General features: G+C 37.4%; 1 protein-coding gene across 7 annotated transcripts in view; it reads right to left on the bottom strand.

The window, feature by feature from the left end:
• The window catches only part of VPS8 (VPS8 subunit of CORVET complex), a 244417-nt gene that overhangs the window by 184486 nt on the left and 33460 nt on the right, over window positions 1–26471 (bottom strand). For 4 of the 7 annotated variants that reach the window (XM_032298379.1, XM_032298381.1, XM_032298380.1 and 1 more), the window contains 9 exons: window positions 22889–22894; window positions 17196–17320; window positions 16364–16450; window positions 13812–13879; window positions 12410–12563; window positions 12247–12306; window positions 10606–10713; window positions 6358–6438; window positions 3645–3815 (listed from right to left, as the gene is read on the bottom strand). In XM_032298379.1, the coding sequence (XP_032154270.1) occupies window positions 3645–3815; window positions 6358–6438; window positions 10606–10713; window positions 12247–12306; window positions 12410–12563; window positions 13812–13879; window positions 16364–16450; window positions 17196–17320; window positions 22889–22894 (860 nt within the window). Of the gene's footprint in view, window positions 1–3644; window positions 3816–6357; window positions 6439–10605; window positions 10714–12246; window positions 12307–12409; window positions 12564–13811; window positions 13880–16363; window positions 16451–17195; window positions 17321–22888; window positions 22895–26471 lie in introns of those variants that run through there. The other 3 variants (XM_032298382.1, XM_032298383.1, XM_032298385.1) reach the window with 2 other exon arrangements.

Below are 26471 nucleotides of genomic sequence, written 5' to 3' on the forward strand. Positions count from 1 at the left end.
TTGAAAAAAACTGCCAATTTGCTTTTATTGAGTGGAATATTCTATAAATGTCAATTAGGTCAAGTTGGTCAATTGTGTTTTTTCAAGTCTTCTATACCCTTAATGATTTTCCATGTACTTATTGTATTAATTACTGAGAGACAAGCTAGTAAATTTCTAACTATAATTGTGGATTTGTCTGTTTCTCCTTTCAGTTCCATCAGTTTTTGCTTCACCTGCATTACAGTCCTGTTATTGGGTGCTTAAATTTTTAAGATTGTTTTCTCTTCTTAATTAACCTGTTTATTATTTTGAAATTTCTCTTCATCTCTGACAATATTCCTTAATCTGAAATCCACTTAGACTAGAATTAATATAGACATTGTCATGATTAGTGTTTGCATGATCTATCTTTTTCCAACCTTTTAACTTAACACGTTTTTTGGTAGACAAAATGTAGGTTTAATGTAGAGTTTTTTGTAGATAGTATGTAGTTGGTTCTTATTTTTTCTAGCTAATAATCTGTACCTTTTACTTGAAATGTTTAGAATCACCGATATGGTTAGGTTAAGATTTATTACCTTACTAATTGTTTCTTACTAGTACAATTTTTTTTTTTTTTTAAGAGACAGAGTCTCACCCTGTCACCCAGGCTGTAGTGCTGGTGTGATTACAGCTCACTGTAACCTTGAACTCCCAGGCTCAAGCAGCTCTCCTTCCTTGGCCTCCCAAAGTGCTGGGATTACTGACATGAGCCACTGTATCTTTTTAAAAATATTTCTTTGTATTTAATATTTTTTAACATTTCATTTTGTCACTATTAACGACTTACTAGTTACACCTCTTTTTTAGTGATTATAGTTTACAATGTGCAACTTATCTCAGTCAACATTTAAATAATATTTGACACATGCTGTAAGAACCTTACAATGATGTACTTTCATCTCCTACATCCTGGCACTATGTGCTATTTTTGTTATATATATTGCTTCTATCTATCACAAACTTTACAACACATTATTTTTGTTTTAAACAGTGAATTGCTTTTGTTAAACAACAGTACTGAGATATAACTGACACCATAAAATTCACTCATTAGACACACAATTCAGTGATTTTTTTAGTAAATTTATAGTTGTTTGGCCATTATCAAAATCCATTTTGAGAACATTGTCATCATTCTTCAAAGATCCTTGTACCCATCTGTAGTCAATCCCATTCCCACCTCCAAACCCAGGTAATCACTAATGCACATCTGTCTCTGTAAACTAAATTCACCTTTTCTGGACATTTTATACGAATAGAATTAAACAAAATGTACTCTTTTTGCATGTCTTCTTTCACTTAGTGTTTCTGAGGTTCATCCACGTTGTAGCCAAGTATCAGCTGACACACTTTTTACTGTGGAAGAGTATCCTGTTAAATGGCTATGCCACATTTTGTACATCCATTTACCAGTTGGTGAATATTTAGATCGTTTTCACTCTTCGGCTATTAAGAATAATACTGCCATGTATGTTCATATACAAGTTTTTATGTTAACATGTGTTTTCAACTCTTTTGGGAACATACCTAGGAGCAGAACTTCTGGGTCAGGTTGGTAATTCAATGTCTAACTTTTGTTTTGAAGACAGTGCTTCACTCTGTCACCCAGGCTGGAGTGCAGTGGAGCAATCTCAGCTCACTATAACCTCCACCTCCCAGGTTCAAGTGATCCTCCTGCCTCAGCCTCCCAAGTAGCTGGGATTACAGGCGCCCACCACCACGCCCAGCTAATTTTTTGTTTGTCTGGATTTTTAGTAGAGACAGGGTTTCACTATGTTGGTCAGGCTAGTCTCAAACTCCTGACTTCAGCAATCCACCCACCTCGGCCTCCCAAAGTGCTGGGATTACAGGCGTGAGCCCCCGCGCCTGGCCACAGGTGGTTCTTCTTCTTTGTATACCTAGTAATCTCTAATTGGGTGGCAGACATTGTGAATTTTACTTTGCTGGTTTCTGGATCTTTCTGTATTCCTATTAATATTCTTGTGCTTTGTTCTAGGAGATAAGTGATTTGGAAATGGTTTGATCCTTTCTGGTCTTACTTTTAAGATGTGTCAGTTGGGACCAGTGTGGTATTTATTCTAGTCCTCATGAGGCAAGATGCCTCTGAGTACTCTACCCGATGCCCTGTGAATCATGAAACTTTCCATTCTGGCTGGTGTAACAAGCACTGTTTTTAGCCCTGTGTGAGCACTAGACGTGGTTCCCTCTAAACCTTTCAAATGGCTCTTTCCTGGTCCTTGGGCAGCTTCCTCATATGCATTTGCTGATCCGTAGTCTGAGGAACTCAACGGGGACTCTTTCGTAGTGCTCTTTTCTCCAGTGCTCTGTCCTACAAACTCAACCCAATTTTGTCTTCCTGCAATCTAGACTCTGTCTTCTCAACTCATGGGGTCTTCCATACTCCAGCTGGGTTCTTCCACAGCCCACACACTCTCTCAAGGCCGGAAGCTACGACAATCATAGAGTTCACATCATTTGTTCCCCGTTTTGTGAGAGATTGCTGTCCGTCATCACAGGTGTTCAGTATCTTGAGAGCTGCTGTTTTTTCTTCCTCTTCTCCTCTCCCTTCTCCCCCTCCTCCTCTTCCTCCTCCTTCGGTTATTTCAAGCAGGAGAGTAAATCAAATCCCCGACAACTCTATCTTGGCTAAAAGTACAAGTTCAAAGTCCACTGGTATTTTTAATACCATTCAAACACAGGAAAATAACAGTGTGGGACAGTAATTATTATTATCACTTAGTGAATTACATTGCACTATCATTTCTTACTCTGACTTTCCTTGGTTTTTAAAGTGGGAGGCTGGAAGACCCTTTCATATATATTTTATGCTCTGAAGTTATAATATGAGGAAGATTTAAGCAAAGCCTACATATTCACTCATTAAATATGATCATCATTACTATTTTTTTTTCAAAAAAGTATGCAAGGAAGTCTCACAATGGTCTAAATTTCCTACTTAAAAATTCATGGTTTAGGAACATGAGATCACAATTCAAGGCGATTGAACTATGAACTATCTGTGGAAATTGCTTAAGGCCATTACTGTAGTTGCTCAATGATACAAAATTAACGCTAAGACCATAGCTTTGTTGTTCCTTCCTTCTCTCTAGCCTCCTACATTTCATCTATCACCTATTTTAAAATATCTTCTTTCTCTTAAAGCCATCTTTGCTTTCTAATACCCACAGCGACCATACCTGTTCAAGCCTTTACAATGATCACTCAAATGTTTTCAAAGCCTCATAAGGAACTATCTGTAATTATTTATCCCTTAAATCTATCAGGCTTATCACTGCCAGATTAAGCTTTCTGAAAATATTTTGATTTTACAATTTCTCAAAAATTTTCCATTATACTTCATTATTTTTAGTATAAAAATTAAAACACTTTGGTATTAAGTAAAATAAGTCACATTTCTGAATAGAAGGGGACAAAATTTATTGTTTTAGCTTGTGTTCCTAAACACTTATAAGAATATCCACACCCACTTGAACCTAGTGGCTTTTAAAGAAACACTTCAACAGAGAAAAAGATAACACCCCAGAGTTCCTATTTCTAAAACAACTATAACAAAATACCAAGTTTATCAATGCAATGCCAAGACAACTGATTATCCTTACCAGTGCCTGGCTAACATTTCCTCCAGTGGCCAGTGATTTGAAATGGCTACTGTTGTAGACCAGCTGAACTTCTGAGATCTCCACCGTCTCCAGTTCCTCCTGTGTTTGCCGATCAATCACATGCAACTTCTCCACGCTGTCTAAGAGCACGACTGTGCGGGAATTTATCCACTGTAATTCAAGCACACAGCAAAACAAAAGTGAGACCACATCTGCATCATCATTTGGGTCAAGAAGAAAGCTTGGCTGCTCAATTAAACTACACTGAGGACTTTATCCATTTAACAGTTTACAAGGCAACGCAATCAAAGCAAGAACTCCTCAGTGACAGCCCAGAGAACAGTAAGGAGGTAGAATACACTATTGACTTTTCAAAGTGTTAACAATGACACTTTCATAGCGTAAAAGATGACTGCTGTAGGTAGACTAGAGTGTACAGTTTTTATAAAAGATTTTTAAAAGCAATTGGTACAAATGGCTTCAGTATCATGACAAACTCAGCATTTCTAGTTTTTATGATATTGCTGAAACAAAAGAACAAGGTAAAGCTCATGAACCTAGCAGGTCAAAGGACAACTGTTAGCACTGAAGGAATACATATTTTAAAATATATTAAAATGAAAGAAAGCTATTTTAAAAATCTACTTCCTTCAAAATCTCTCTTAAAATTATGAGACTTCTTTGTTCTATTTCTCTATATCTCCCAAATGTTCTTTCATAAGTACTATTATAATTTTAAAAGTACTAACAATAATAACTTTAAAGATCTTCTGAAGGATGCCATTTTAACAAATTTCTTGGGTTATGTATAAAATCAGATTACTTATTTTCAAAAAATTTTTTGGCAATTCTATTCCTTTCCCAATAAATAAATCTTCGAATCTGTTCAATTAGGATCCAGAAGTGACCAGAGCCAAGCACTTCCTCTGCACTTTATGTCTCTGGTATTCATGCTGGTGTATATGTACGTTCTAGTCTATGTCATCAGATATTCTTTGCGTAATGCCCAATTAAAGATAACCAAGTTGAAAATAGATTTTCTTCTAACATATGCTAAAAATATACTCTAATACTGTATATTAGCCACTCTAAGGGAAGAGTTTGTTCCCCTCTCCTCCTCTAAAAAATCTCTTTCAGAAAACAGGGAGTTTGATATGCAAATCTTTTACAGAAAGCTCTTACAAGGTGCTCTCTAAATTATTTTATTTAGAAAAACAAAGTATTTTCTAGGAAAAATCACATTATTTAGCCTTATACAACTTTAATCAGTGCTAACTCTTAGGTACTTCCAAAGGTCACCTGTTTAAATGAAAACAAAAGAATGGCAGAAAAAAAATGAACCTCAATAAGTCTAGTAATTATTCCTGAGATTAGACCCACAGAGCTGAAAGTGTTGACATTGCTGTAAATAAGCCTTTTACAGGTAATTTACAAAGCAATGCAGTTCATGGTCACACTATGGATATGCCACAGGGTCACTAAAAACACCAACTGTCCTATTGTTAGAATGGTTACATATGGCTGGGGAAAAAATTTTCCAGTGACAAACTTGTGCAGGTTTTTAAAGTACTGTATCTCAAACATCTGAAACAGAAGCGAAGATGATAAATTCTGAAAAGCTATGCGACGTGATTCAACAAGACAGCTCTGGTGATGACAACAATGATGTCTTCTAAGAGTCTCAACAAAATTATTTCATAAAATGTGTATGAATTATTTCTAAACAATTGTGAGTTAAAAATGTAACATACAATTAATAAATCATGTAAAGAAAAGATCTATTTCTTCTGTATCCTACAAAAATTACACAGTTTCAAGTTGGGGAAAAAAACTCTTCTTCAGTCTTTTTATTAGAAAAATGACTTCTATTTATGCCTATATTCATGCATCTGCAGAATGTTTTACTGGACCCCAGACACTGATGTGCTAAAATGTACTAATGATGGGAACACAGAAATATTATAATTACCCTGTTCTCAAAATTAACAAGCTGTTTGAGAGAGAAAAAATAAAATTTGATACAAAAAGAAATCTCTCTTTTTAAACCAAGAAGTCACTCAGGACTGGGAGGCATAGTAGAAAGAGAACTCTGCAAAGATTTTAGCCACAGGAAATTAAGAAAAGCTCAAAAATACAAAAAATGTTTTACAGGGAAAGCAGGGCAATGATCCTCAAAAAACTCACCTACATACTTCTGAAGCCAAACTTCCCTTTGAGCTAAACCAGACATGAAATTTCTAATCCTGCCTGTGTTCAGCAGGACACAGGCTGAAAGGCAATAATGAGTGGCCTCACACCACATTCAGACTTTATTCAATATAACTGGGACTTCATTCCTCTCTTTCTCTCTCTCTCTGTGTGTGTGTGTCTGTTTCTATACAGATACATATATACACACACACACATATATAGATACATACTTTTTTCTTTTTAAGAGACAGGGTCTCACTATATTGCCCAGGCTGGAGTACAGTGGCAAGTCACAGGAGCGATCATTGAGCACTACAGCCTCGAACTCCTGGGCTTAAGCTATCTCACCTCGGCCTCCCAAGTAGCTGGGACTAAAGGCACAAGCCACGGTGCCTGGCTGTCCATATTTCATATGATCTTAAAGGTAGTAATTCTTGGCAGAAATCCTGGTAGCTTTCATATACTACAGATTCAGAACAATTACATGAAATAAATGGGGATATTTAATTTGAATAATACTCACAGTAAAGTTGATGAGGTCATAGTATAGGTGAAGATGCTTTTGCTTAGTAACATGTATTGCTCCAGATTCATCTCTCTTTACCTGATGATGAAATAAAAACAACCTAAAAACCAGCTACTGTTTGAGGGACTTTTTATTTAATTATACTCCACCTAGAGTATCACATTTACCCATTATCCCATTCACTGTAGATTAGCCAAAAATGTTGATAATGAAATGATTATGAAAATTTTTAAAAAATTATTTGTTCCATTATTTACACCAAAATGCAGGGCATATCTGGGAGTGGTCTAGTTGTCAGTATCAAAAAATGCTGTGATGTAATAATTCAGAACAACTTAACTTTATCACATCAATGACAAAAATTAAAGTACAAAAAGGAACGGTGACATGGTGTGAGGAAGTCAAAAGTTCATGAAAGGAGAAAAGATGCTGTAGTGATATAAACCAGACTTTCCTGAACTATAATACTGTTCTGAGAGGACTTCAAAAAGTTCATGGAAAATGCACACCATGAAAAAAACAGTGCACGGATCTCAAAAACTTTTTGCACCAAAATAAACTCACATTAACTTGTTTTAACATGTCTGAAAAGGATCTAGCTTGAGGCATTAAGCAGGATAAGACGTCAGTTTGAAAAGAGCCCCAAAGAGCAACTAATTTTAGCAGAATTTATACATAAATTATGCTAAAATTGAATCAAGGACAAACATCGAATTTATGGCGAAGCTTCGGTGGAAGAATAGTAAAATCACTGATGCTTAATAAAAGTTTATGGGAACAATGCCCCAAGAGAAATAATGGGTAACTTGGTTTAAGAAGGAATGAGATGATGTTACAGGTGAAGCCTGCAGCTGTAGACCATACTCAGCAATTAGCGAGGAAAAATATTCATCTTGTTCATGCCCTATTTGAAAGAGATCAATGATTAACAGCAGAAACAACAGCCAACACCACAAACATCTCAACCAGTTCAGCGTACACTATTCTGACAAATTTAAGTTGAGCAAATTTTCTACTTGATGGGTGCCAAAACAGTTGTGCCCATATCAGCTGCAGACAAGAGCAAAGCTTTCGATGGGAATTTTAAACATGTGGAATCAAGATCCTGAAGCATTTCTTTGAAGAACTGTAACAGGAGATAAAACATGACTTTACCAGTGTGCTCCTGAAGAGAAGGCACAAGCAAAGCAATGGGAGAAGAGGCAGAAGTGGTCCGGTCAAAGCAGAAGCAGACCAGGCCAGAGCAAAGGTCATGGTAACAGGTTGGTTTGTTTTTTTTTTTTTTTTTTGACACAGAGTCTTGCTCTGTTGCCCAGGTAGGAATGCAGTGATGCCATTTCAGCTCACTGCAACCTCCACCTCCTAGGTTCAAGCAATTCTCTGCCACAGCCTCCTGAGTAGCTGGGATTACAGAAACCTGCCACCACGCCTGGCTAATTTTTGTATTTTTAGCAGAGATGGGGTTTCACCATCTTGGTCAGGCTGGTCTTGAACTCCTGGCCTCATGATCCATCTGCCTCAGCCTCCCAGAGTGGCAACAATTTTTTGGGATGCTCAAGGTATTTTGCTTGTTGACTTTCTGGAGGGCCAAAGAACAATAAAATCTGCTTATTGCGAGTGTGTTTTGAGAAAGCCAAAGCTTTGGCAGACAAACGCCCAGGAAAACGTCACCAAAGAGTCCTCCACCACTACAATGTTCCTGCTCACTGCTCTCATCAAACAAGGCCAATTTTGAGAGCATTTCGATGGGAAATCCTTAGGCATCCACTGTATAGTACTAATTTGGCTCCTTGTGACTTTTGTTTCCTTATCTAGAAAAAGTCTGTAAAGGAAACTTATTTTTCTTTGGTTAATAATGTAAAAAAGGCTGCATTGACAGTTAAATTCCCAAGACCTTCAGTTCTTTAGGGATGGACTATATGGCTGGTATCATCATTTTTAAAAGTATCTTGAACAAGATGAAGCTTATGTTGAGAAATAAAATTTATTTTTATTTTTTAATTCCATTTTTCCACAAACTTTTTGAAGTTCCCTTGTGTAACTCTAACAGCCCAAAATTTCCCAAAAGGACTGTGTCAATCTTCCATTAATATGTTTGCACCTATACACTCTCTATCCTTAGTCACCCTAATCATTAGCTTCCTCCCCGTCCGCTCCCAGGTAACAGATCCCTGAAGAAAAAATATAAAGCACAAGATACACCTGGCCACCTGAAATTCCTGACACTCACTTCCACCTGGGCTTTCCTGCACTCCCCACAGTAGTGTTATGGTTCTTTCCCTTTAAGTCACAGTTCTCCTTGCCTTCTGGTCTCATCACTTACAGTGTTGGCCTCACCTGGTATCTTAACAGAACTCTGAGACCACTTAATGTGGAGCTTTCACGTGGACCCACCTTCACTTCACTAAATCACTTCTCCCTTCAGAAAGGATCCTCTGGTAAAATGAACATGGATGTAGAGAAATCTATTTAATTCTAAGTTCCACTATTATATCCATGTGACTAAGGGCAGTCACTACTCTCTCTCTGTTTCCTGAGAACATATGGTCCACAGACCCTAAAATATTTGCTGTGTGGCCCTTTACACAAAAAGCTTGGTAACCCCGATCTAGATTAACAATGGCTTGCCTAGACTGGTAATGGAGTCATCACAGGTTCCTAATTAATTAAAATCATAAAGATGTGATTAAAGTGACATTTTAAGAAGATCAGTCTAAAAGTAGAAAAAAGAATACATACAGAAGGCAGGAGAAAAATTAAAGGTTTTTCTCTTACAATAAAGCAGGCGTTAGGTGTTTAGACGAGGACGGCTGGCTGCAGTGAGAGTTAAGGGGTGATACTTTCAAGGAAAAACAAGCCTTCTCATCACAGTGGATCTAGGGACCGAAGGACATGAATGAAACTTCCCATTTCTGACTTTGCGTTTTAGAATCAAGAAATATTTGAAGAGAGACTGACTGGGGAGAAAATGATTAAGGAATATTTCAATGTGTTGAGTTGAAAGTGAAGGTGGTACTCTCAAATGCTGCATCAGGGGATGTTCTAATAAAACTTTATTTACAAAAACAGAAGACAGGCCAGATTTGGCCCATAGGCCACAGGTTGCCAAGCCCCTACTGGCAATCCTCCCCGTATACTCAATTACATTTTCCAGCACAGGTTTCTCCCTGTCATTAATTCTATAAACATTTATTAAACATTTACAATATAAAAGCACTGTCCTACTGGCTGGAAACCTAACAGTAAAGTTGGTCTCTAGAGTTATGGAGTTTTCTGTCTAGTGAGGAAGAAAAACATAAGTAATTTTAAAAGTGCTGAACGTGGCCAAGCACAGTGGTTCACCCCAAGATTTGGAGGCTGAGGCGGGAGGACTGCTTGAGGCCAGGAGTTCAAGAGTCAGCCTGGGCCTCAGTTCGAGACCTGCAAGACCTTGTCTCTCTTTTTTTTAAGTGCTGAATGCTTTCAAAAGACGTATGTAACTAACCTAGTTCAGAAGGTCAGGGAAGGCCATGTTAATCATGAGGTAGGAGACAATGGAAGATAGCACAGTACTTTCCTGGCACACACCACAGTATATGTAAAAGGCACTGAGGCCAAAGACCAGCGAGGAAGCGATGGCAGATACCTCATTTCCCCCATATGCATACCCACCCTTCCTGCCGTATTGCAGTATATCCTTCATAAAGCCACCAATGGGCTCTCTAGTCCACACCAATCACTTTGTACTCCTAATTTATATCAACTCGATTTGCCTCACATAGTTCAATCCTTAAACTGTTTTCTGTAGTAATCACAAACATATTGATTTTGCTTTTAAACAAGACTATAAGCTGTGTGAAAGATGAAATTACGTTGTATACTTTCTTCTTTCCATTGCTGCTGTGCCCATCACAGTGTAGAGAACACAGTCGGTGCTCAGTGAAACTTGTAGTACACACACATGTAGTTATACATACATTAATACGTACATATTCACGTTCCTATCTTTATATATTTACATACACCATTAATTATTTGTCAGTCAAAGAAATGGAGCTGAGAAACCATGAGAGGTTATGGAGCTGAGTGTGATCACCTTTTTCCCATGCTAGTCAATAAAGCCTTAGCTAAAAATGAAATCGGTCACTCTCTCTCCAAAGACTTATGATAGTAAGACAAATTTCTTTGACACATTATTAAATTACTGATGAATAAAAAGAATTATAAGAGGCTTTATAATGGACCTAGCATCATATTAGGACTTACCAATAGAAAATGAACAACATCTCCTCTGCAGAACGCAAGCATTGGATTCACATAATTATGTACTGCTACAAAGTGCCAGGCCAGCAATGGCACACTGGAAGGATCCATCTAAGTAGGGAGAAGAAAAAAAAAAGTCGTCACAGTTAATAAACAAGGGGACAAGGAGAAAACCATGGTTCAAAACAGCATCTGACTAATGTTCCTTGATCAAAACTTTCCCCAATTTCCCAGTTAAAGCAACAACTAACTGGAAAGTGTCATGGGGGAACTTTCTAGGTTGATGGTAATATTCTACATCTTGATAGGAATTTGGGCTACAAAAGTGTTACACATTTGTCAAAGTTCAGGAAATGTGCACTCAAGATCTGTGCATTTCTTTGTTATGTATATTCTACACCAAAGGAAAAACCTAAAGAAGTATTCAACTCTAGCTAATAATATGCATTCTAAATATTTAGAAGAAAGAATACTGGTTTCTGCAATTTCTTTTGAAATACATAAAAAATATAATTTGATAGGTGGACAGAGGGATGGGTAGAAGGACAGATACGTAATAAAGGGCAGTAAATGTTAATTATAGAATTTAGATGGTAGACAAGTATTCAATGTGAAATTCTTTCAACTTTGTTTGAAAATGTTTATAATAAAATGTTGAAAATATACCAAAAAAAAAAAAAAAAAAACCAAACACACACACACACACAAAAAGAAGCAAACACATACCACCATGAAAAAAAAATCTCAATGCACCAATGAAGCTAATCTAAGGAATGTTAATGGCAATCTAAGCCAGCGTTGCCATCTGAAAGGATAGACCTGCGGTCCGGAGATGCACAGGTTACCAACAAGAAAACAAAAGTGAGCTCTTTCACTATAGGGATGCTTTCTGCACAAGCCAGCATTCTGTACCACCATTCTCCATCCCACCTTGTCAATATCTCTTCTCATACATACATTGGAAGATCACAACTCTGAAAACAACCAAGAAGAAAGGAAAGGGGAAACTGGGATGTGAGTAACACATGCTAGGAAGTAAAATACCTCCAGGGAAAGCACATGTAGTAGCAATCTACAACGCATATGACAGTGGATCTCCTCTGTCAATGGTTGAGCGCCAAAGCTGCAGACAGCGAGTACAAGCCTGTCTCAGCACAGCAGCCATGTAAAAGCAAGTGTCTTTCAAACACTGAAAATCAGGGCGTGGACTCAATAAATCAACTTATCCTTCAGCTTTAAATCTGATGAGGGAATTTTACTGCACTCAGAAGGGCACTGATAACTCTAGGAAAATCCATGCATGAAGTCAGGTGTGACCACAGAGTGCCAGGACAGCAATATACAGAGACTGTCAAGTTGAGACCGTCAAGAACAAAAGCCAACTGTATGCCGTCTAAGAGAGAACAGCTTAAAGCGAAAAGGTAGAAAAGTACAAGCTTCATGACCCCTAAGACACTGTGCTGGTCAGCAGCTTACGATGCTCTGGTCACCTCAAGGCAAGTCCAGCCAACACTTTCTGAAGCACTGACTTTCATCCTGTCTAGCTTTCTGACAATCTCACAGAATCCACCCTTTGCAAGTCATTTCTCTCAACCTCCTGACATGGTCCTTCCTTTTGCCAATGAGATGGAGAGACGTACTCACCCGGCCATAGGGAAAAGTCATCCACACTTTCAAGGATGGTTTCAATCCAATGACCAGTATCTTTAAGAGAAAAATATGTTTTCAATACTGACCTTGTAATTTTCACATATATGGTATTCAAAGCTTCTAAAAGTTCTGAGTTTTAACTTCTAAATACACTTACTTTTGTTAAGGATGCCATGGCCAATAATGAAAACTGTGTGATGGGATGATCTTTCAACTCAGGCTTAGAATGCAGAGGCTCAATACAGCAGACTTCACCCTTGGAACCACTGAAGAGACACCTAGATTCGCATGTTCTCACTCCCATCACTCTCCTGAAAACATAATTAGAAAATTCAGCATCAATTCAGCAACGATGCAAGGCACTGCTGTCTCTTGCTTGGACTCCTTTAACAGCTTCCTACTCCTGTTCTCAACCCCAACAATCCAAGCTCCACAGGACAGTGGCATGATCTCTTTATTCCACCAGTCAGATCTACTTACTCTTTGCCAAAAACATTCCACCGGCTTGCTACCGTACATAAAATAAAGGCCAAACTCTTTCCCATGCCTTAAAAGGATATGCTCTGGCTCCTCCCTTCACTCCTCTCCCACTACCGTGTTCCTGAGAAAGTCACGCTCCAGCCACGCCTGCCTTCTTCCATTGCCCCAGCAGGCCAAGTACGTGGCCATCTCAAAGCCACTGTGTCTGAATGTTGTCTGCCTGGAATATTTTCCTCGGATCTGTGCATCTGCTGACTGGCCACTATTCTGGCATTTTTCCAGATGTTGCCCCTTCTGAGAAAGCCATTCCAGAATCATCCTCAGGTGCAATCTAGCACAATACCCTGTCTTGTTTTCTTCAGGGCACTTACACCCAACTGAAGTGATTTCATTTATGTGCTGGCTTACTGTTACCACAACTAGAATGTAACTTCTGCTACAGGAGAAACTTTGCTTGGTTCACAGCTGTAACTCTGGGGTAACTCTGGGGTCTAGATAAATACCTACACATAAGAGACACTCAATAAACATCAACCGAATAAGAAGTATGTTTTTTTCAGAAATTACTTTGTGCTTAGCATTGCTGAGAAATACAAGAAGCAAAGATAGTCAACCTTGAAGAACTTACGGAAGCATAATACAGCATAAATATTATGTTCTGCTTCCTAAATGTTCTTTGATGTATCTAGACAGTCTGCTCTTAAAGAGCAAACATGGCAATTCTAAGACAACAAAAACCTGTTTACACCTGCCAACTATGATTATAATCAACTGGGCCTTAAGCCTAAGCCAAAATTAGTGAGCTACTGCAGAACAGTGGTCCCAAGCTTGATAGCACATGAGAATCTCCTGGGGAGTAGGAGTCTAGAATCCCAACCAAGCCCTACTGAGATAAAACTCTGGAGGACCAGCCCCAGAACTCTGTTCTATTAACATAAGCCTTCCCAGGTGACTATGATACACAGTCATAATCTACTCTCAATTATGTGGGCTTTCTAGACCTCTTCATGTTCAATTTCAAATCATTAAAACCAGAGCTAGTCTTTTCATTCGTCAACAAATGTCCATTAGTCTCTTACTTAAATGTCAATTCAAAAACAGAGCCTCCGCTGTCATTGCAAATTGCGAGAGTTGGATCATCTGTAAACTAAACAGAGAAGGAATTTATTTGCTTGTAGATTTTTAAACAGTCAAGTATTAAGAAGGAAAAAATTATACAACTTTGAAAAACTACACTGTACACATTTAATAGCCTTTGAAATAACCTAAGCTAGATTCAGTGCTCATCACTGTAAACATACAAACTTACCTTTATTTAGAGTAAGAATGGCCCAATATCTTTAAAAAAAAAAACAGAGGCTTTCAAAAAGCAAAACCATCATTCATCACGATAAAAGAAAAATACAAACTAAGATTGATAAAAACCCTAAAGTTCTCTACTTTGGTTCTTATATTAACTTTTGTAACTTGCTATTATTAAGTAAATGAGATTCTTTGGATGCATTTACAGCTGCCCAGTTTTCAAGAATAAAGACTCTAAAAGATATTTGGTGTCTTTGAGAAATATACTTATCTGAGTATGTCTTCTGAATAACTGAAAAGTAAGTCCACTACATCTAAAACGTTTTCACTTTTCATATAACTCTTCCGAAAACGTGCTACCTCCTTGATCTTCTTCCACAGCATATACTTCACTTATCACTACCTAACTTAGAAAACTCAGAATAATTAATAAATAACACTCACCATGACAGACAGTCCTAAGGTGACCTAAAGTATGGTCGATGCTGCAGGACACAGACTAGAATAAACTGAACTTGTACCATTTTCAGTGACTATCCTCCCTAAACTCAAAGGTGAGTGAGCCATCTGAAATGGCATGCCTCAGGTTATCGGTCAGGGATGGCTGAGGTCCAGGAGGCCACTGTAAAATTATTCTTCCTTGATCTGAACGCAGGCATAGTTAAGAAGCCCCACAACTTTACTCTTACAGCCTAGATGAGCAGTTGCCAGAGTGGGAAGCATATACCCTAGGGGTGTGCATAATGGTCCACTGGAGAGCAGGAAAAATAACAGAACTTGTATTTCTGTTTAATTTTCTATTTCTTGTATACGTGCTTTTTAACGTACATAAAAATTGGTACAGTAGTGCATTCATATAAATACACACACACACACACACACACACACACACACACACACTACCTATAAAGCCTGAAATTCCAAATTGTTATTGATGAAATACAGCGTTAGGTATGGAGAACAATGTGTAGGAGCATTAAAATGCAAGTGGCTGATGCCAGCAGAAGACTTCAGAAACAGTCAAGCCATGTATCTTACTCCAGTGTCATTTTCCGCATGTACCACCTTCATCACTACCGCCAAGCTACGCAATGGCTCCTACTACATGCTATTCATCTCAATTGCATTCTTCTCTTTTCTCTCCGCCTGTATCTATTTCTTGTTCTTTCTTCCAATATTGTTTTTTCTGCAAAAGGACTGTCCTTTTATAAACACCACCATCTAGTTTTTCCTTTAATCAAATATTTATTGAGCAGCTACTACAGTAAAACACAAAAATCAATGACAAAGATTCTGATTTCAAAGATGTTCATCTACTAAGAGAGATAAGACCTATTACAAACAACTATAACATGTTAGAAGTTGGCACAAGCCATATGAAAAGCAGTCAAGATATATTACCATGATGTCTGCAAGACGAGAAATTCTCTGCACTTTTACTTGTCTGGGTTGTTTTCATTGTTACTAAATGCTTCCACACTGCTTTGACACAGAAGACTTTCTGTAACTAACCTAGAAACAGACATACAAACTCCAGATGCCTGCAGACTTTAAAAAGCATACTTACGGATGACAGAGCTCTGCAGAGCTAAGCAACAAAATGTGTACATGATCAAAATCTAGAAGATCTGATTTTAGACTTCTCTAGTTATAATCCTTTACCTTTTATGCTTCTGAACATGAGCTTGACAGCATGGAAGAATCAACCATTCACACTGTATTTATAAATGAAATCTGTTACCTAAGTCAGTTTATTTTTTCAGGCCTGTAAGGAGAAAGCCAAGACTAGGATCTTAAGGCTTTCCCTTTAGAGGCCTGCAAGAAAATAAACCAATAGATTCGCTTCTAAACATAATCCGAGCCTTGCTTCTTTCATGATCTGTGTCTTGAACCTCAGGCAACTCCCAAAAAAGAGTAACAGAGCACACCGCCTCAGCAATAAAACTCTGGTGAACTAAACAAAGGTAAAAAGACCTTTAAAGAGCTCCGTATGGGTTTCAGCAGGGCGCTGCCCGTCTTTCCTGCCAAACTCCAGTCTAGGATCACATCAATTTGCCCTTTTTGCCATTACATTGATTAGACTTCAATACAACCTAAAGCTGAGTATTTCCACACTAGCCCATCTCTGGTTTTAACCTGGAAAAACAACACGTTGGACTAGTCAAATAAAAGACAGCTCTATGTTAAGGAGTCTATTTATGAGGTAATGGTCAGCTTCATGTTAAATACATTTTTTGGACTCTGATTATCAATATAGAGAAATTTACTTTAAAAGAAACACAAAGGCATAATAATCAAAATTATTAGAAAAAGAAAACAAAGCCATTACCTTGATATGCAATATTGCTGTTCCTGGAGGATGAGCATCTGTTATTGATCTTAGAAGTTTTCCACTGGCCAAATCCCACATGGTGACCTATAAGACAACTAAGTGCTTTAAAAACAAATTTATTGCTCTTTTTTAGACTTAAGTATCCTGTCTTCTGGCTGAAATAATCTATTCCTGGACTACAAACATTGCAGGCAAAGAACTATAAAGTTAAAACATACCTAAAGAGTGCAGATCCATTAAAGCATGGAGCTTTACTCGGTCTTCATTTACCCCTCATCCTACCCGTCCCACTTTTCTCTTTAGATTTTAAGTGTTGTTCTCATGCTGAGAGATAAAAGATATTTCTCTAATAAGTCAATCTGTGGAGCACTGGTAAAAAGTATAGGAAGGACATACTGCCAAACCAGCTAGTGATGTGTAAATCAGAAGATGAAAAAACCATACCCTACTGCCAGTTTCAGAAGTAGAAAGAAATGCAAAAATACTTATCCAGGAACACATAATCTTTCTAAAAAGCAGCCTCGATTATTTATAGGACTGTACGGAAGTACATTTTATGTAACACCCCTGGTGGGCTTACAAAAAGTATTTACTCAAGTAGACACATGAACTAGGAATAAAAAACTACAGACTCTGGGTCAGTCGACAACAATCATGTAAAATTTTGAACAAGACAAAAATCAGACTCAGCAATCTCTGGTTAGCTCTACAAGCACATTACTTCATAACACATATCTTGGTCTTTGAAATGTTGACCTAAAGACATTAGTTTTTTTAATTGATCTTATTTTAACTTTGTCTTATGAATTAAAGAAAGTTCATATCTTACCTGTCCTTTAGCAAAGCCACAAAGAAGTCTTGAGCAATCATTGTTGATACTGAGGGCAGAGATAGCGCCATACTGACCTCCAACACTAGTGCTACCCAGACAGAGTCGCAAAGCTTGATTCTGATCTAAAGAAAGCAGTTTTTAAAGTCAAGTGAAAGAAATGGGAGAGAGTGAATACACTAGTACGGGCATGCTTTCAAAGACTTGGGAGGTGACAAGAATCAAAAGCAGCAGACAACAAAGTCACGTTCATTTTTAAATGTACTTATTGAGCTATTAGCAGATGCTGGGCATTGAATTAGACACTTGAAAATACAGAAAAAAAGACCGGGCATGGTGGCTCACACCTGTAATCCCAGCATTTTGGAAGGCTGAGGTGGGTGGATCACCTGAGGTCAGGAGTTCAAGACTAGCCTGGCCAACATGGTGAAACCCCATCTCTACTAAAAATACAAAAATTAGCCAGGCATGGTGGCTCATGCCTGTAGTCCTAGCTACTTAAGAGGCTGAGGCATAAGAATCACTTGAACTCAGGAGGGGGAGGTTGCAGTGAGCTGAGATCACACTACTGCACTCCAGCCTGTGAAACAGAGACTCAGCCTCAAAAAAAAAAAAGGAAAAAAAAAAAAAAGATCTACAAGGAAACATAATATAAAATGCTAATTATAAGCCAAAAAATCCACACGAAATCTGCGTCTCATCCTAGAATTGCATTTCTTGCTATTTTCAAGATGCAAAGTTATAGGGAATACTACTGTCTTTTAAAATAACTATAAAACTTCGGGAGCCGCAATGGCTCAGGCCAGTCGCCCTGAGCTTCAGGAGGCGAAGCTACGCATTTGGGGCCAGCCTGGGCAGCACTAAAACCTATCGTCCATTAAAAAAAAAGGAAAAATAACTATAAAACTTCAAACTCAAAAACATTAATTTGGAATTTGGCTGAAATTTACATGTATATTATCCATAAAGAAAATTTACTAAGCAAATTAACAGTGCAAATTACAGTGTAAACAATTAAACAACTTCAAAAAATCATTTCAAACATCAAAATTATGCTAAAAATGGCTGGGCATGTGGCTCAAGACTGTAATCCCAGCACCTTGGGAGGCCGAGATGAAAGGGTCACTTGAGGTCAGGAGTTCAAGACCAGCCTGGCCAACATGGTGAAACTCTTGTCTCCACTAAAAACATAAAAAAATTAGCTGGGTGTGGTAGTGGATCCTGTAATCCCAGCTACTTGGGAGGCTGAGGCAAGAGAATCGCTTGAACCCAGGAGGCGAAGGTCGCAATGAAATGAGATCATGTCACTGCATTCCAGCCTGGGTGACAGAGGACTCTATCTTAAAAAAAAAAAAAAAAAAAATTGATATGCTAAAAGCAAACAATTCAAATATCTACTAGATTAAATTTGTTAAGGAAAGGATCTTGCCTTAATCACCTCTGATTTCTCCAGGAGGCACTCAAATATTTATTAAATTCTGTTATCTAATAATCAAAAGAAATTTCTCTAGGGTTTCTCCTAGGCAACACTTATTTTGTCTAGAGTTCATTATTATATCCACTTGAAAACAATGAAATTAAAAATTTAAAAGAAGGCATGCCTACAAAATTTAACTGTTTAGAAAAAGGCAAAAAAACCATCATATTTCCACAACCTGGAGTCTTCCCAACTTCCCCAGCACTGTTTGTGCCTCCTTTAATTACCTACATGCGAATTTTGGGGTATGTGTTACTTCCCCTATTCGACTATGACCTCTCTGAGGGCTAAGATCATGAGTGAACTAACACTCCCAAAGTACCTTGCTTGATGCCTTGAGCTTAGAAGCCATCTGACAATCATCTGAATAGCTTTCGTATTTGCCAACCCTCCTTCTATAAGAGTAAATCTAGTTATCAGACATTCATTCATTCTTAGGTCTAGGGAAGAGTATTAGGTCAGTTCTTTTGCCCATTCAGAGTGAATACTGTAGGAGTATTTTTCCACGCTCATAAACTGGCTCAAATAGTAATTCCCTCCTTCCCAAAAAAGAGTTCTGAAACAGTAAGTGTAACTACATAGCACACAGAAAATACTCGATTTTTTTCAATCATTTTGGAATTTAGCCTTCCAAGGCAAACACTGAAAAGAAATAAAACTCATAAATATACAAGATCTGATGTATTTTAAAGTCACTGTCTTTCTTCACTTCTAGAATTGTACAGCAGATATTTTTCAATACATCCTGTTGTCCCCACCCTCAATTTTTTCAATTTAATCCAAATCATAAAACTTCCCTTTATTCTATAATTCTCCTGACTAAATATGACATCACATTTTATTTTGCTCTTCCAAAACTACCTACTTAAAATAATGTTTTCCACAATCCTTATTTCATCAGGGCCACTCTGTATAGTTAGCGGATTCTCGTCCACACACCTTATTTTGCAAACTGTCACGATATGATGGTTGCGCAATAGTATTCCATATGTACCTCCATCCTGAGTCACATGGATAGGTAACAGATGGACTGAACGTAAGACGACAAAGACAGAGGCTGGTATGAAATTTCACACCCTGGAGTTTGGACTGCTTGCCTTCCAGGCACAGAGCGATGTCTAAGCAACACACCGCTGAGATCCTTTGTAGTCTCTGCTTTGACATCCAAACTTCACAGAGTTCTGATTCACCGATACTTAAAGACTCTCACTACTACGTTCTAATTTAACAAAGCTCACACTTTAGACTATTTCAGGCACAGGAAGTATGAGCAGAACTGAGAAGTATGATAACAGAGAGAATGAGGGTACCATGAAGAGGAAACACAAAAGAGCGGCAATGGACGAAACGAGGGAAGGAAAAGGGCACAGCCAGCTTCTAGATTCAAAACCAAACACGACTGTGCCTTCCTGACTGCTGTTCCCACATACCATCAACTAGCCAAGACAGGGAAGTCAATTACCAGCCTCAGCCATTCCTGAAATAGGGATTAAATTTATACCTCATAAATCTGTTAATGGAAACATTCTCAACTTTTTTCTTGATTTTTACAATGTATTTGTTGTTTCTATAATGTCCCTTTAGAAGGCATCCTGACTATGAAACCAGATACTTGGATTTTAATTCCATACCTACCCCACGGAGAGTTACAAGCCTTAAAACTACAGCATGTCTTGGTAATTTTAGGAATGTTACTTAAGTTCACTTAGCCTCCCTATCTTCATCTGCAAAATACAGAAAATGCCCCTTGTCTCACAGTGTTGCTGAGAGGAATAAATGAGTCAAGTAACATAATGCACAAAGAAGCCAGTTCAGTGTCCCTTGAATAGTATTAAGTGCTCATCACAAACTAATTTATACATTACATTCATATATACATTTAAAAAAACAGCAGTGATGGTGAGAGAAGTGATGGGCAGCGTAACAAACGTAATCTACTTTGACTCCATATTTATCAGCTCTTATTGCTATCTTCATACATTCTATCCTTACAGTACCATGTTAACAAACTTGATGTTACATAATTTAGACTAAATCAGAAAAGGTAGAATTTCTGTGGAAAGAAGAAAGCAGTCTTATTGAAGAGGTTTCTCCCGCTAGAGCAACTAAACATTCTGTAGTCCAGATAATTCTGGACAATTCTGGGAAGTGATATTTGACTAAAATAAACATAAAACCTCTTCAAAACACTTAAATTCCATGGATACACGTAAAGAACAAAATGACCTGGACAGAAGAAAGGTGAAAATGAGACCCACTCCAGGTCACTCTCAATGTCATTAAATTTAAAAGGAAAAATTCTATTCTCCCCCTACTCTCTGAAGTCTCTTTTGTCTACAGTTGGAAAAAGTTATTAAGAGTATATCTAATTTCACTTACAAACTCACATAAAAGTATATTTGGTTAGTACTGTTAAATTTGTGTTTTAAAAAAATTGCAGTGGGTCTTAATAACTGTTACCCTGGCAAGAAATATGAAACGAGACTAACACCTTTCTTATAAACTTCACTGAGTTGACACAGAGTTTTGTGTATGAAAAATTAGAAAATTCTCAAATGGCACAAATGCAAGGAATTATTGTTTATGACAATAATATAGCTTAGCAATTATTTTGGATAACTTGAAGGCCAAATATCACAAACAGCACATCTATTTGACATTGCCCTGAATTACATCTGTATCTTTTATTCGTATGTCTTTCAAAATACACCTTGCTTACAATAGATCTCCTTGGCATATTCTGGACCTAAGAATAATATGCTGAATAGCAAAGAAAAGTCACAAATAATGTACAAAGTCTGTAACAGACCTAAAATCTAAATCTGAACATATTTCAAGAATTTCCGTTAACTCTTTCCATATTGCAAAATTAGCCCAATCCTCAATTTCTTTACCCCCAATTTGTTTTCATTAGTTCCCAAAGACTATCAAAAGAAGGAAATACCTAGATCCTCGCAGGAATCAAATTTAATTGTGTGTGTAGAGCTCTACCATTATTGGCAAATATTCACTATTCTTTAATACTACTCTGTTCTTATCCTTTTTTTTTTTTTTTTTTTGAGACAGAGTCTCACTCTGTCACCCAGGCTGGAGTTCAATGGTACAGTTTCGGCTCACTGCAGCCTCCACCTCCTGAGTTCAAGCAATTCTCCTGCTTCAACCTCCCAAGTAGGTGGGATTACAGGCACCCGCCACCACACCCGGCTAATTTTTGTATTTTGAGTAGAAATGGGTTTCACCAAGTTGGTCAGGCTGGTCTTGAACTCCTGACCTCAAGTGATCCCCCCGCCCTGGCCTCCCAAAGTGCTGAGATTACAGGCATGAACCACCACATCCGGCCTTTTCTTATCCTTTATTCACACTAAAATATTCTCTAGGACCAAGGGAGAAAAGATCTAATCAGGAAACATTTTTCATTGATGATCATAAAAACCACAGAAGTATTTTACCTGGCCTCCATCAAACCAACTCACAGAATTCAAGTTCTCCTTTCCTCTGTAAGGCTTACCGACTGAAACCAGGGCATACTGAATCCTCATGGCTAGCTGGATATCTTCCAGAATGCTGATGCTTACTCTGAGTCAGCTGTATTCATTCCCAAGCCTGTTCATGCTATTGTAATATTACTGTACTTTAAAACTTAAACAGTAAATAAACTAATGCAAAAGAGTGAAAAAGAAAAAGCTGTTGTTTCCACAAACATTAAGTGGATGATTTAAAAAAAGAACTTGGTAAAGATAAGTTCCTTTACAAAACTGTCCCAAAACAAGGTGTTCACAAGATAACAGTAAAAGACGGAAGGTTTTGCTAAAATCTAGGATTTTGCACATATTGACTGATTCACAGGTGCTTACGCTTCTACCTCTACTCAAACTAAAACTGCAAATTTTACATGACCCATTATTGATAAAGTTTCTGCCAAAAAAGATACTTCAGGACTCCAAGTGGCAAATACAAACGCAAAGAAAATGTTTGGGATGGCATCAAAAGATCAGAGGAGGAAGGAAAACACATATATTTTCAGTTAAAACACTGAAGGTGTGTTTATATGTATGGTTTTTCACAATTTCCTCATCTAATTTTTCAACTAGCTACAGTTTTTTCAATAAGCATTTCATAAGAGGGCACTGACTGTGAGTGGTAGCATTCTCTTCCAACATTAAAAAGGCCAACAGAAAAGAAACCATTCATTGCAAGCTAGAATTATTTACTATACCTTTTCCTTTTGAATCCATGAAGAAAAGATCAAGAGAGAGAAAGAAAAGCAAGATATCAGTTCACAAATTCAGAGTAAAGACAGGTAAAAAAAAATTCAAGAATATCAGTGACAAGCTTCAGTTATCTGTGGGAATGGTACTAACCATGACGAAGTGATGTCTCTAGCATTTATTATGTTCAGCTACATTATGGGGAAAATGCATAATACTCTCATTATAGCAAAGTAAGTAAATCCATGTTTAAGTGATATTAAAAAAAAAAAACAATTTCAAAAAGATAATCTACTAAAGCACATTAACCATCCCAAAAAAAGGGAAACCGAGAACCTGGGGATCTTTATTAAGATTTGGACTTTTAGACTCTGTATAAGGTAAGTACCAATACATTTTTTAAATGCTACATGCCCATAATTACTTAAGACTAGGCAATAAACATCAGTCTTTAAGAAACTTATAGTGATTTCTACCTTAGTGAACCGGGCCCCTGCTTCAAAGAGGAACATTTAATACTTAAACAAGTACAGTTCTTCCTGCTACACTTTCTCCTATGATCAACACAGATGTTTAACAGCGATGACATCTAACCCAGGCCTCCAGACACTTTATAGTATTATTACTCTGCCATTGGTTCCTAGGCTTTCAAGCATATTGTAATCCATTTGCTAAAACACATTGTCCAAACATCTGATTCCTATAAACAGTAATGAGTAAAGTTTATTAACCACACTATTAATACACAAAGCACAACCAGAATATTATGATTCTTTCTCAAAATGTTCACTTTGGCATACCTTCTTTTCCATGAGGCTGTAATGAAAGATTATTATTTCCTCATATCTACAAGAAAGCTGCTGGGGTTTTAAAAAACAAAAAAAATCTGAAACCAGGCCCAAGGAAATTGAAAGGACAGTATCAAAAGACAATGTTCTCTTTTCCTCTGTTAGTTTTTGTTTGTATTCATTTTTTAAATTTGTTTGCAGTAATCTATACACGGGTTTGGTTATAAGCAGTCACACTTTCTCATAACACTGAGAAGAAAGGAGTGTTAAAGCAGACAGAGGTGAGGAAAAGTGAGTACTGATAAGTGGGAACAAAAAGCCAACATGCAATCTGCTGACAAATACATGCATTATGACCTATTCTCATTCACCTTCGTTCTTGTATTCTTTTCTTCCTATCTTAGAATTTGCCTTCTTTTCTCTCAGGATAGCAGAATTGCTTGGATTAGTAGAAATACACTTATCTAGGATTCAGCATTCCTCAATGAACTTGGCTGAATCTGGCTCTGTGCATCTCACTTAACCTCTCTGGTCCTCAACAGCCTCAGATGTAAAATAGGGAGACTGAACTAAATGACCCCAGAGGATTCTTTTCCAAAATTCTGTTTATCTAATATTAATTATGCCCCACAGGAAGACCACCATTCTGAACACCTGACAGGCAAGCAGGCTGACAGAAACTTTTCTAGAGGCATTAGATAATACATATCAAAAGTCCTTAATGTTCATCTTCCGATCCAAGCAATTCCACTTTTAGGAATATCTGCCCTAAAAAAGTAATCATGTACACAGAGATGTAGTAACGAAAACGTTCCTCACACTACTGTATGTTTACAAACAATTTAAATGTCTCATAGTAGGAAAAGACTAATTAGGAAGAATCCACTTAATAGAATACTATGTAGACATTAAAAATGATGTTACAGACAAAACACATAATTGCATGAAAATATATTCATGATAATGAAAAGCAGGTTACAAATTAACATGATCCCATTTGAGGATGTACATATACACACATACAGGTACAGAAAAAAGACTAAAAGGTTACATACAAAAATGTTAGGGATTATTCCTGGGTGGTAGGACTTGGTACATCTTCAACTTTTCACTCATCTATATTTTCTGAATTTTCTACTATGAATATATACCAACTACAGAGGTTTTAAAAAGTCTTTTTCAATCAATTCTAAGTTCTTTCAAAAGAATTAAAATTTTGTTTCTACTCTTCTGGTCCCCAAACAATAAAACTCTATTATTTAAATCAATTACCTTTGAAAAGACTACATTTTACAATTACATTTTAAATAAAGCTTTTGTCATAATACAAAAGTTATAACAGTAAGTCAAATCATTCAAAACCAACAGAAAATAACTAGTTATCCATTCATATAGTAAACAAGGATGCGAGGCCCCACAGAAATCAAATTGTCGTTCTGCTATTAAGTATTCTCAGGTAATCCTTATAAAATATTCTATAGATTCCTTACTAAAAACAGTGTCATCAGAACTTCCATTTAAAAGAGATGAAATGACTTAATATCCAGAAGAGAACACTAAAAATGACCCTCGCAAAAAAACTAATCGTTTTATTTCTTAATTTTATTTATTTATTTATTTATTGGTGACAGAGCGAGACGATGTCCCCCAAAATATTATTTTTTAATTTTTAATTTTTATTTATTATTTATTTGAGACAGTGTCTCGCTCTGTCACCCAGGCTGGAGTGCATGGCGCGACCTCCGCTCACTGCAACCTCTGCCTCCCGGGTTCAAGCAATTCTCCTGCCTCAGCCTCCCAAGTAGCTGGGATTACAGGTGCCTGCCACCACACCCAGTTAATTTTTTGTACTTTTTTTTTTTTCAGTAGAGACGGGATTTCACCATGTTGGCCAGACCGGTCTCGTGCTCCTGACCTCAGGTGATCCACCTGTCTTGGCATCCCAAAGTGCTGGGATTAAGCGCATAAGCCACCGTGCCCGGCCTCAACAATCTAATAGTTTTTAAATTTAAAAAAAAAAAAAAGAACAAAATATTCCACTCATACATCAAATTCAAAAGCAAAGAAGGTTTAATGAAACTACAGTTATTTAGTCTCAGGTAGAAAAAAAATGAGAAAATACAACTATCTTCTACTACACAAATAAAACTAGTTCTCTTTTCAAGCAAGAAAGCAACATGATTTCAGGCCAAAAAATTGTCAGTTTAGAGCAATTTACAATGGAAATAAAAAAGAGCTCATTGTCAGTGAGAGTTCCTGAAATCACTGAGAAAGCCTGGGGAAGCTGTTTTCCTGAAGATCTTTTAGAATGCCCACTATTAAAACATGATTCAGAATCAAAAATCCCCACCACCACCAATTGGAGGCAGATGGGATGATAACCCCAGGTTCCTTTCAACTTTATTCTTTTTGTCTAGGTTTGCAGAGAGAGTCAATAGATGTGACCGCTTATAAATTCATGAAGAAGAAAATAAACTTGCAATAAGCAGCAAAACAAAGCTGTGATTCAAATAACTCTTAGCTATAAAAATATTAGGCTGGGTGCGGTGGCTCACACCTGTAATACCAGCACTTTGAGAGGCTGAGGCAGGCCGATCATGAGGTCAGGAGTTCCAGACCAGCCTGGCCAACATGGTGAAACCCTGTCTCTACTAAAAACACAAAAAGTCAGCTGGGCGTGGTGGCACATACCTGTAATCCCAGCTACTTGGGAGGCTATGGCGGGAGAATCGCTTGAACCAGGGAGTCAGAGATCGCACCATTACACTCCAGCCTGGCTACAGAGCAAGACTCTATCTCAAAA

Source organism: Sapajus apella, unplaced genomic scaffold (assembly GCF_009761245.1).
Source record: "Sapajus apella isolate SASKATOON/1434 unplaced genomic scaffold, GSC_monkey_1.0 scaffold38, whole genome shotgun sequence".
Lineage (NCBI taxonomy): Eukaryota > Metazoa > Chordata > Mammalia > Primates > Cebidae > Sapajus > Sapajus apella.